The following is a 12,148-nucleotide window of genomic DNA, read 5'->3' as shown; positions in this document are numbered from 1 at the left end:
TGAGAGAAGGGGGTCCACCTCCACAGAGAATGGGGAGGACCCCGGCTCTTGCCCCTCCGTCAGCCTGGCCGCCCAGATGTCCTCGCTGCTCTGCCCTCGGCCCGTGCCCCACTCCCTCCTCACGAGCTGCGTGGCCTCGGTGAAGCCACCTCCCCTCTCTGGAGTCCCTGTCCTGGCGCTGCCCTCCCGGCCGGGGCTCCCAAGGGCCTGTGGGGGCGAGAGGCTCTGCCGCCTGTGAGGCCCCTGCCGTGGCCTCTTGCTGCGGCCACGGCCTGGTGACCCGCCTGCCCCCATGGGTGTTCTGTGTTGCAGCTTCGACAAAAAGGGGGACGTGCACTACCTGATCAAGTGGAAAGACCTGCCCTATGACCAGTGCACCTGGGAGATCGACGACATTGACATCCCCTACTACGACAGCCTGAAGCAGGCCTACTGGGGCCACAGGTGGGCCGCCCCCACCCCCGCCCCCTGCCACCCCCACCGCCCTGAGCTCTGCCCCCGTCATCCCCTGCTCTTTCCCAGGGAGCTGATGCTGGGAGAGGACGCCAGGCTGCCCAAGAGGCTGGTCAAGAAGGGCAAGAAGCTGAGGGACGATAAACAGGAGAAGCCCCCGGACACGCCCATTGTGGATGTGAGCGGGAAGCGGGCTGCGGGTGGCCGCAGACGAGGGCACGTACTCCGGAGGACCCCAGCTTGGGCTCCGTGCAGGAGGGGGACCACGGTCCAGTCCGCTCTGGCCGGGCACCTGGCGGGCAAGGGGGGCGGGACCCAGCCTCTCCCCGCAGGGGTGGGCTCACATCCTGGGGTCCAGGGCCCCCAGCCTCATGCAGAGGGGCAGCTCCCAGGGGGCAGAGCGGTTTTGCAGCGCACAAAATTGCCCCCTAGAGGCGCTCATTCCGGAGTAACGCGAGGTTGACTTTTATTCATTTGGCAGACCTTGCCAGGGGCTCTGCTAACACCTGCCCTGGGCTGGCCCTGGGGGGACAAGGCCCTGGCCCCCAGTTTTAAGACAGGCTCATCTTCCAGGGGCCCACGGGCAGGTACACCCAGAGCTCGGGGTTCAGCTTGGACCTGTGGGGTGCCAGGGGAAGATGAATGGGTCTGATACTTCAGGAGGGCTTCACAGGGGAGGAGGCCTTGAGCTGCAGAATAAAAGAAGCAGAGAGGGCGATGGTCAGGAACCCTGGGTGTGCATCAAAGGTTGGCTAAGTGCCCGCTGTATCCTGGGCACTGGGTGAGACTCAAAGGAAGCAGTGGTGAAAGGGACTAGTGTGGTGCCCACAAGCTGGGCTCAGAGTCCGAGACTCCGACACTTGGGAATCAGGGCCGCCGTGGAGGGCAGAGTGGGAACCCCCAAGCCTAGCGGGAGTCAGGGAGGACTTCCTGGATGAAGTGGCGTTCCAGCTGAGATCTGAAGGATGGATAAGTTAGCAGGGATGAGAGGCGTGGGGAGTTTTTTGAGGCAGAAGGAACTGCATGTGCAAAGGCGTTGGCGGTGAGCCCTGCTGGTCAGGATCCAGGGTGAGTCTGAACCTCTGCCTCCCCCGCAGCCCACGGTCAAGTTCGACAAGCAGCCGTGGTACATCGACTCCACGGGCGGCACGCTGCACCCTTACCAGCTGGAGGGCCTTAACTGGTTGCGCTTCTCCTGGGCCCAGGGCACCGACACCATCCTGGCTGACGAGATGGGTCTGGGCAAGACCGTGCAGACCATTGTTTTCCTGTACTCCCTGTACAAGGAGGTTCGAGGGCTGGGCTGGGCGGCCGGGAGGGGCGGCCGGCGCTGATGGGGGCTGGCCGCAGCCTCAGTGCGTCCGCCTCCCTCCCCAGGGGCACTCCAAGGGGCCCTACCTGGTCAGTGCGCCCCTGTCCACCATCATCAACTGGGAACGTGAGTTCGAGATGTGGGCGCCTGACTTCTACGTGGTCACCTACACGGGGGACAAGGAGAGCCGCTCCGTGATCCGGGAGAACGAGTTTTCCTTCGAGGACAATGCCATTCGGAGCGGGAAGAAGGTGTTCCGCATGAAGGTGAGGGCGTCGCTCCCGGGGTCATCCCCCCCCCGCCCCGACCCCCGGGCCCTGCAGCCCATCCGGGTCCCCCCACCCCAGGCTCCTGCGGAGGCCGCGTCTGGCATAGAGCATCTCTTGAGGCGGAGTTACCACTCTGTCCCTGTTCCCACGCTGCTGCCGTAGCAAAGGACCACAGACAGGGTGGGGGGCTGGAAACAGCTGCAAAATGTAGCCTCTCGGGAGGTCCCTAGTGGCCTAGTGGATAGGACTTGGTGCTTTCACCCCTGTGGCCCGGGTTCAGTCCCTGGTCAGGGAACCGAGATCCCACATCAGGCCGTAGCGCTGGCAAAAAACAAAACAAAAAACCCACCAGCGGGAGTTCCCGTTGTGGTGCAGTGGAAACGAATCCAACTAGGATCCATGAGGTTGCAGGTTCGATCCCTGGCCCCGCTAAGTGCATTGGGGATCCGGAGTTGCCATGAGCTGCAGTGTAGGTCGCAGACGCAGCTTGGATCCCGCGCATTGCTGTGGCTGTGGTGTAGGCTGGCAGCTGTAGCTCTGATTCAACCCCTAGCCTGGGAACCTCCATAGGCTGCGGGTGTGCCCCCCCACAACCGCCAAAAAAAAAAAAAAAAAAAACCCAACAGCAAAAAACTCATCTTCTCAGTGTTCTGGAGGCCAGAAGTCCGAGATCCAGCTCTTGCCAGGGTGCTGCTCCCTCTGACGCTCTAGGGGCGGGTCCTTTGGTGCCTGTTCCAGCATCTGGTGGCTGCAGGCGTTCCTTGGCCTCCTTGACCTGCAGCTGTATCATTTCGGTTTCTGCCTGTGTTGTCACGTGGCCCTCTCCCTGTGCATCTGTGTATCCTCTTCTTATGAAGACGCTGCTGGGGAGTTCTCTTGTGATGCATCGGGTTAAGGATCTGGCATTGTCACTTCTGGGGCGCGGATTCACTCCTGGCCCGGGAACTTCCACATGGCACAGATGCAGCCAAAACCAAAAAAAAGGCATTACTCACATTGGATTTAGTGCCGACTCAAATCCAGGATGACCTCATCTTAATCAATTACACCTGTTCTGGCTCCGACAAAGGTCACATCCTGAACTTTGGGGTAGACGTGGATCTTGAGGGCACATGGTTCAACTCAGTCCATCAGCTGTGTGACCTCCAGCAAGTCACTCAGTGTCTCTGTGCCTCAGATCCTTCTCAGCAAAGTGGAGATCAGAGACTCACTCCAGAGTTGTGGAGGGTTGACTGACTGACTGAGCACTGGGTGGGGTCTCTGGAACTTCCTGTGCCCCCGGGTAGGGTCACGGGGGGTCTTGCTGAAGCGCAGGTTCTGACCCAGCACGAAGTCCCAGGAGATGCATGTTTCTGATCCTTGGGCTGCAGTCTGAGAAGCAAAGGACCCATCACTCAGTACTTAGGGCACCTGGCACATGAGAGGCCCCCTTGCAAATCAGGAAATCAGAGCTCACGGCAACGCCGGATCCTTACCCCACTGAGTGAGGCCAGGGATCGAACCCTCATCCTCGGGGCTACTAGTTGGGTTCGTTAACTGCTGAGCCACGACAGGAACCCCCTCTTTCACCTTCTTTTCTGTCCTGGTTCGTCACAGGACACTGACACGGTTCCCTGTGCTGTGCAGCGGGCCCTGTTGTTTCATATGGTAATTCTCTGTGTGATTTTTTGAGCTCTTTTGGGTCTCACGGCCTTCCTCCCATAGACAGTACTGCTCCCCTTTGACAGGTGAGGAGACTGAGGCTCGGGGAGGTTCGTTAACTTGACCAAGGTCTAGCTCAAAAGGGCAGGGCCGGGGACAAGCCCCGTGCCGCCTCCAGACTCCGCTCAGCCCCTCTGACCCCTTCCCCCCAGCTCGAGGTCGGTGCTCTGGGCCTCAGCTGACCCCTGTGCCTGATGGCCCATGTCTCGCCCTCTGTCCTTCCCGGTGGGGGGTCCTGTGCCCCCTGCTCCTCGCCCCGTTGTCTCTGGAGACCTCGATCGGCTGCCCTCCCAGCGGTCCTCCCCCATGCCCCCCCTTCCTTCCAGAAAGAAGTGCAGATCAAGTTCCACGTCCTGCTCACCTCCTACGAGCTCATCACCATTGACCAGGCCATCCTGGGCTCCATCGAGTGGGCCTGCCTCGTGGTGGATGAGGCCCACCGGCTCAAGAACAACCAGTCCAAGGTAGGAGGCGCTGACCGCTGGCCCCCGGAGCCGCTGGGGCGGCCGGCCGCCCAGCCCCCTCACGTCTCTCTGTCACCCCCAAGTTCTTTAGGGTCCTGAACAGCTACAAGATCGATTACAAGCTGCTGCTGACGGGGACCCCCCTTCAGAACAACCTGGAGGAGCTGTTCCATCTTCTCAACTTCCTGACGCCGGAGAGGTTCAAGTGAGCCTGGGGGGCCGGCTGGGGAGACGAGGCGGGGGGCAGCCAGGGAAGGGGGGTCAGTGCCCGTCCTGGCTCTGGGGCTGCTCGCCGGGCCTCAGTCTCCTCGTCTGTAAAATGAGACGGCAGCAGCGCCCACCTCAAATGATCTAGACGGGAGGGGGCTTCACATTGGCTGGTGCCTCATGCCTGGGAATTGTCGCCTGCTGCTAACGCTGTGATTTCTCCTCGGCTCTGTCCCCAGAAGACCCTAGGGTCCTCCTGGGTTCCTTCCCTGCCCCCACATCCCTGGCTCCTTCCTTTCCCCCCACAGTGGCCTAAGTTACCACATGGGCGACGGTGATGGAGGCTGAAGCTGGGGTGGAGGTGGTGGGGCTGGGGGTGAAGTCAGAGCCCCCGGCTGCCTGTCCTTTCCTCCCCCCATTTTCCTGCTCAGAGAGGGGATTCAGGGAGTGAGCATTGTGGCACAGCGGGTTAAGACCCCGATGCAGTGTCTGTGACGACGTGGGTTCCAACCCTGGCTTCACTCCATGGGTTAAGGATCTGGCATTGCTGCGAGCTGCCGTGTAGGTCACAGATGCGGCTCAGATCGGGCGTTGCTGTGGCTGCGGTGTAGGCCAGCAGCTGCAGTTCTGATTCGACACCTCGCCTTGAACTTCCATATGCTGCTGCAGATGCGGCCCTAAAAAGGAGAAAAAGATGGGAGTTCCCTCTGTTGCTTAGTGGTAATGAACCTGACTAGTATCCATGAAGATGCAGGTTTGATCCCTGGCCTCGCTCAGTGGATTAAAGATCTGGTGTTGCTGTGAGCTGTGGTGTAGATTGCAGATGCGGCTCAGATCCTGCATTGCTGTGGCTGTGACATAGGCCGGCAGCTGTAGCTCTGATTGGACCCCTAGCCTGGGAACCTCCATATGCCGCGGGTGCAGCCCTAAAAGACACGGAAGAAAGCAAGCAAGCAAGAAAGGAAGACAGAAAAAGAAAGGGGGGCGGGATTCAGGGTGGAGAGTGCTGATTTTGGCCTCAGGAGATGTAGGTTAGAGGGCAGGTTGCACTGAGGAACTTGGGCTCCCATGAGCCTCAGTTTCTTTATCTGTGATCTGGGCAGGAGTCCCACAGACACATGTCCAGGACAGCTCTGAGGCCGGGCAGGTATCCTGAGACAGCTGTGATATGTGGGGGTGACACAGGCTGAGACTGAAAGAACACCTGGGGCAGGGCCAGGGCTTCTTGGCCCACCAGCCAGTTGGCTGCTCCTGTGACCCTCTGGCAGGTGGTAGGGACCTGGCTCCCTCTACAGAGGGCGTTGGCCGGTTCCCGGGCTCTCATCCCAGCTCTTTCTGGCAGCAACCTGGAGGGCTTCCTGGAGGAGTTTGCCGACATCTCCAAGGAAGACCAGATCAAGAAGCTGCATGACCTGCTGGGCCCGCACATGCTGAGGCGGCTCAAGGCTGACGTGTTCAAGAACATGCCGGCCAAGACGGAGCTGATCGTCCGCGTGGAGCTGAGCCAGATGCAGAAGTGAGCAGCCTGCCCCGGGGTCCCCCGGCTGTCTCCCCTCCTGGAGGGGCCTGACCTGGCCTTCCTGGGCCGCTGCCCAGGGTGGGTGGGAGGGCCTTTGGGACCCACAGAGACCTCATGTCACCTTTCACTTTTTTTTTTTTCGTCTTTTTGCTATTTCTTGGGCCACTCCTGCGGCATATGGAGGTTCCCAGGCTAGGGGTCGAATCGGAGCTGCAACTGCCGGCCTACACCACAGCCACAGCAATGCAGGATCCGAGCCGTGTCTGTGACCTACACCACAGCTCATGGCAACGCCGGATCCTTAACCCACTGAGCAAGGGCAGGGACCGAACCCGCCATCTCATGGTTCCTAGTCGGATTCATTAACCACTGCGCCACGACGGGAACTCCACCTTTCACTTCTGCTTCCTTCTTGGGGACCTCTGGTCAAGGTCCAGGGACCAGGCTTGGGGCCACCCCAGTCCTCGCGTGGTCCCACAGTACCTCGCTGGGCCAGGCCCGCAGCTTCACCTCTCGGGGCTCCCCGCGTCTGTCTGGAGCTGGGCGCTCGGCCACCAGCCCCTGCCTCCCCATGGAGCAGAGCGCCCTCGTGGAGGCAGGTGCGGCCAGGTGTCCAGCCCGGCTCTCCTTCCTCTGCCACAGGAAGTACTACAAGTTCATCCTCACGCGAAACTTCGAGGCGCTGAACTCCAAGGGGGGCGGGAACCAGGTGTCGCTGCTCAACATCATGATGGACCTGAAGAAGTGTTGCAACCACCCCTACCTCTTCCCCGTGGCCGCTGTGGTAGGTCCCCGTGGCTGCTGCCGTGGCCACCGTGATGGCTGCCCTTGGCCGAGTCCCCCATGGCAGGGGCCTGAGACCGTGGAGGGGCTTGTGGCTGCTGTGGTGGCTTTTCTGGGCCCTTCCTGCAGGTGGCATTGGCTGCCATGGTGCTCCTGGCTGCTGTGGCTGGTGCTCAGGCCTTCAGCCCCCAATCCTCCCCAAATATGAGGACTTGGAAGTGATGTGGCTCCCCACGGTGCCAGAAGTTTCTGCTCAGGCAGGCCCTCTCCTTCCCTCGGCGCCTCCTTGTGCCTACAAAGTAATGGGGGCTTTGGGTCACCGGGTCCCCTCCAGCCTCAGTGTCAGGGATTCCAAGGGCTGACGTGGCCGAACTCAGTTGCCAAGGGAGTCGGGAGGGGTTGGGTGGGGCCCCCGGGTGACGCTGACGTGCAGCCCTGGGTGAGAGACCAGACCCTCAGCTCCAGCCCTGTGGTATCAGGACAATCACTGGTCCTCTCAGAGCCCCAGGTTTTTTGTCTGTAAAACGGGGACCCTAACGGCATCCACCTGCAAGGGCTGAGGACCAGGCGAGGAAGTTCATATAAGGCGCTTTAAGGAGAGGGCGCAGTCACTGCTGTTCTGGTTCTAACTTCAACCCTTCATTTTCTGTACCTCCCTCCACCACCCCCAGGCCTCCCCCTGCCCCCCAAAAAACAGATCAATGTGCAGAGGTAGGTGTGGAGGCCGTGCTGCAGGTGGTCCACACTTGGGCAACTCCAGGCCACTCTCGTGACCCTGGCCGGGCAGCAGCCTTTGGGCTGAGGTTCTGCCCAGCTGGGGTCCAGGTTGGCTTTGCCCGGCTGTGCCCTACAGTGACTGCAGAGGCCAGGCCAGATTCCTGCTGGGAAGGCCACTTGGCTCCAGACTGTCATCTATCTGTCACTGATGTCGGTGGTCTTGGTGGGGTGCCAGCAGGGGGCGATGGAGGGCAGGGCTGGCAAGTCTGAGCCCTCCTGGGAACCTGGGGCTGGGAGAGGCTTGGGCTTGGTGCTCAGCCTGTTGCTGGGCGCTTGTCCAGCCCCTGGGGCCTCTTTGGTGCAGAGCCAGAGAGGAGAGGGGAGCCCCAAAAGCCCCACCTCCTGCCGTGTCCGCAGGAGGCCCCCGTCCTGCCCAACGGCTCCTATGATGGCAGCTCGCTGGTCAAGTCTTCAGGGAAGCTGATGCTGCTGCAGAAGATGCTCAAGAAGCTGCGGGACGAAGGGCACCGTGTGCTCATCTTCTCCCAGGTGAGCCGCCCCTGCCCCACCTCACCCCTGCAAGGCCATCCAGCCCCCTGCCAGCTGAGGGCACAACCTGCCAGCAGCCCTCAGGGCCCAATGCCATCCTCATGTGGATTGAGTGTCAAAAGTCACTCCTCTGGGCCCTAGCCTTACGCGGCCAAGGGGACCTGCTGTCTGGTTCAAGTTCAAGATGCTTAAGGTATGTGGGTGATGAGCACCAGAGGCCTGCCCATCACCTGCTGCTTCTGGCCTGCTCCTCCTGGAGCTTCCTGTCCTGGCTGGGATGATAGGCCCTCGCCCTTCGCCCCTTGCCCCTCGCTTCTGTAGCCCAGCGTCTCCTGGAGGTTGGTTCAGGAGGAGCCCCGCAGGGGGCGTAGCTGAGAGGGTCCCCAGCTGGATCCTGAAGTTGCACTTGCAGCATTGCTTTTGGGGCAGTCAGAGGCAGAGCTGTCCAGTCTCAGAGCCTTGTTCGTCTGCGCACTGGTTGTTCCTTCATCCTTTCGCATCTGTCATACATCAGGCTCTGTGCTAGGCATGAGGGTCCAGCTCTTGTTCTCGAGACCCTCATAGTCTAATGTGGAAGATGGAGGTATTGACAGTTATCTAATCCCAAGGCCATCTCTGTGATGAAGGTTGGTGATGGTCCTGGGGGCTTGGTGCAAAAAATGCTGCTGGATGGTGGGGCTGAGCCAGGTTCATGGCTCAAAGCTGGTGACTAGGGTGTGGCTTCTCCATGGACAAAAGTCGGTGGGTAACAGCTGCTCCTGCCCACAGCCCCTGATTCCACTCTAGGCCTGCAGCAGGCTGAGGAATCTGGGGACAGCAGACAAAGCCCATGAGTGTGGGCTGGCCTGGAGCCTGGGTCCACAGTCCTCCAGCCCCCTGCCAACATAAGGCATGATTCTGGGCTGAGGAACCAAGTGGAGGGGACTGTACAACTTTTGGAAATGTGCACAGACAGAAAGTGACAGAGACAGAGCCCTGCCATCCAAAATGAGCCTGCAAACCCCAATTCCCAAACTCAGGACAACTTTCAGTGAGCCATCCCACGAAATAGTAAGTAGAATCCCAGTGAAAAGAAAAATAGAAGAGCCTGAAAAAGACTTCAAATAAACACATTTAGGGGAGTTCTCTAATGGCCTAGTGGGTTGAGGCTCCTGTGTTCTCACTGCTGTGGCTCTGGTTGCTGTGGTGCAGTATAGATTCAATCCCTGAACCAGGAATTCCCACATAATGCCTGTGTGGCAAAAAAGAAAAAAAAAATACAAAAAAAAAAAAAAAACCGCCAAGAGAGAACCTAAAATAAACATTGTAACTCTTATTAAAGAAAAATACATTTAGGATCCTCAAAAGTACTGGGGTAACACTCATAAATCAAGAAGAAAATTAAGGGAGTTCCCGTCGTGGCGCAGTGGTTAACGAATCCGACTAGGAACCATGAGATGGCGGGTTCGGTCCCTGCCCTTGCTCAGTGGGTTAACGATCCGGCGTTGCCGTGAGCTGTGGTGTAGGTTGCAGACGCGGCTCGGATCCCGCGTTGCTGTGGCTGTGGTGTATGCTGGTGGCTGCAGCTCCGATTCGACCCCTAGCCTGGGAACCTCCATATGCCGTGGGAGCGGCCCAAGAAATAGCAAAAAAGACCAAAAAAAAAAAAAAAAAAAAAGAAGAAAATTAAGCACAAGCATCAGGAAATCAAGACTAACCAGGAAGGAAAAGGCTTTGCTTGAAATTGAAACAAAACATTCCAACAGGAGTTCCCTTCGTGGCTCAGTGGTTAACAAATCAGACTAGGAACCATGAGGTTATGGGTTTGATCCCTGGCATTGTGAAGTGGGTTAAGGATCTGGCATTGCCATGAGCTGTGGTGTAAGTTGCGGATGCAGCTCGGATCTTGTGTTGCTGTGGCTGTGGCACAGGCTGGTGGCTACAGCTCTGATTCAACCCTAGCCTGGGAACCTCCATATGCTGCATATGCGGCCGTAGAAAAGACAAAAAAAAAAAAAAAAAAAAAAGAAAAAGAAAAAGAAAAAATCCAACAGAGTGGATAAGCTCTCAACACTGTTGAAAAGAACATTGATGAATGGGAAGTGGTTGTGGAGGAATTTCCCCAGAATGCAGCATAGAGAGTCAAAGATAAAAATGAGAAATTGCATGGAGCCTTGAGAGGCTCCCATAATTATCTCAGAGAATTGAAGAAGAAGAAATAGAGATAATGGCAAAGAAGCCAGATATGATGAGAGTTTGCAGACCTGGAAAATGGTGTGAGGTCTCAGATCTGAAGTGCCCTCTGGAGAACCATGTGAGATAAATATAAATAAAGAAACCTCTGGGCAAATTGTAGGGAAAATGCTGCACTTCAGATCCAGAACCTAGAAAGGAGAGACCCTCAGACTGTTCTCAGCTTTCACATCAGCAACAATAAGTGGCAGAAGACAACTGCAAAATCTTTGATACACTGTGGGAAAATGGCACTGATAATTTTATATCCAGCTAAACTATCTCTCAGGAATGATTCTGGGAGGATTCTGGAAGCTCTTCTTATAGGGCAGCGTGAAATCAGGGAAGACATCCTGGAGGAGGTGCTGCTTGAGTTCCCCACCTACTGAGGGGATGGGAAGAGAGTCCAGGGAATTTGGGCTGGGTGGAGAGTATGAAGGAAGCTTGGGGAAATGCAGCCTGGATGGATGGGGCACCAATCCTGCAAGCCTAGAATGCCGAAGTGAGGATTTGGGAGTTTATTCTATGGGAGGAGAGCAGGGAGACCCATGCTCAGAGCTGTGTCTCAGGCAGGTGCCTGTGGGGCTTGTGTGGGGGATGGAGTATGTGAGGTTGGAGGCTGCATTCTTCTTCAGAGCCCTGGGTCGTGTCTGCCAGGTTGCACCTGTCTCCCCACCCAGCTGTCTGCTCTGTCTTCACCCAGCTGTCAGGGGGCCCCTGCCCACAGCCCCACGGGAGTCCTTGCTGTGCAGCAGCCACTCAGGCATACCGTGTCCCCTGCAGATGACCAAGATGCTGGACCTCTTGGAGGACTTCCTGGAGTACGAGGGCTACAAGTATGAGCGGATTGACGGCGGCATCACTGGGGGCCTCCGGCAAGAGGCGATTGACAGATTCAACGGTACCCCCACCCCTTACCTGGGGGTCTTGATTGGGACCCTTGTCTGCCTCTGTTCCTGGGCTAGGATCTTAGCCAGAACCCCAACCTCTGGTTAGACTAGCTGCTCCTCATATGGCTGAAGAAAGCAGGCCAGTCCATAGGTCCTAACAGCTGCCCCTTAGTTTTGAGTGGTAAGAGGAATTCGTTCCATGGAACTTTCTAGGGGCCTGCTGGGGTGCAAGGGGCGAGTAGATAACACCTGTTCAGAACTGAGAACTAGACAAGGAGGGAGGCAGAGGTGGAGGAAAACACCCTTATTCTTAAATGATGCTGGTGCAGGGGGGTCTGGGTGGCACCCGTGGGCTTCTGATACCGACACCAGGTAAATGACCAGTTACAAGCAGGGCTGAACAAGGCCTGTCCCCGGAAGAAGACAGGCTGTGGAAAGCTTCTTTTTTTTCTTCTTTTTTTGCTTTTTAGGGCTGCACCCACGGCATATGGAGATTCCCAGGCTAGGGGTCCTGTTGGAGCTACAGCTGCTGGCCACAGCCACACCAGATTCAAGCCGCGTCTGCGACCTACACCACAGCTCATGGCAATGCCAGATCCTTAGCCCACTGAGCGAGGCCAGGGATCGAACCCGCAACCTCATGGTTCCTAGTTGGATTTGTTTCCATCGTGCCACGATGGGAACTCCCCCCTGTGGCTTCTTAAAGGAAGGACAGAGAAAGGGCAGGGCCATCCATGCCCAAACTCCCTGCCTCTCTTCCTTGTTTGGGAAGGAGGGGAGGCCAGGAGCTGGCTGGGGCAGGGGAGCATGGGAGGGGGCACTCAGCTGAACTAGCGCCTCCTTAGTGGTGAGTTTGCAGCAAGTGGTGTTGAGTTCTGCTTCCCAGGAGCTTGCAGCTGTTTCCCGCCCTCCACCTTCTGCACGGCTGCCAACTCACGGCAGAAGTAAAGTGGGTGCAGTTTCAGGATCTAGATGTTGCCTTGGTCCACGCAGAAGTGGGTGCAGCGGAAGCACCCGGCAGGTCGAGGACCTGTGGCAGCTCCAGTGGGTGCTGTGGTCAGTCGCAGGTCACT

General features: G+C 58.0%; 1 protein-coding gene across 5 annotated transcripts in view; it reads left to right on the top strand.

Moving 5' to 3' along the window:
* Positions 1-12,148, top strand: part of CHD5 (chromodomain helicase DNA binding protein 5) — a 69,276-nt gene that overhangs the window by 29,845 nt on the left and 27,283 nt on the right. For all 5 annotated transcript variants that reach the window (XM_021095234.1, XM_021095238.1, XM_021095237.1 and 2 more), the window contains exons 12-21: positions 313-444; positions 523-631; positions 1,551-1,742; positions 1,831-2,031; positions 4,062-4,199; positions 4,283-4,404; positions 5,749-5,922; positions 6,568-6,709; positions 7,843-7,974; positions 10,969-11,086. In XM_021095234.1, coding sequence (XP_020950893.1) covers positions 313-444; positions 523-631; positions 1,551-1,742; positions 1,831-2,031; positions 4,062-4,199; positions 4,283-4,404; positions 5,749-5,922; positions 6,568-6,709; positions 7,843-7,974; positions 10,969-11,086 — 1,460 coding nt within the window. The remainder of the gene's footprint in view (positions 1-312; positions 445-522; positions 632-1,550; positions 1,743-1,830; positions 2,032-4,061; positions 4,200-4,282; positions 4,405-5,748; positions 5,923-6,567; positions 6,710-7,842; positions 7,975-10,968; positions 11,087-12,148) is intronic.

Source organism: Sus scrofa, chromosome 6, assembly GCF_000003025.6.
Source record: "Sus scrofa isolate TJ Tabasco breed Duroc chromosome 6, Sscrofa11.1, whole genome shotgun sequence".
Classification (NCBI taxonomy): domain Eukaryota; kingdom Metazoa; phylum Chordata; class Mammalia; order Artiodactyla; family Suidae; genus Sus; species Sus scrofa.
This window is presented reverse-complemented; position numbering and strand designations above follow the sequence as displayed.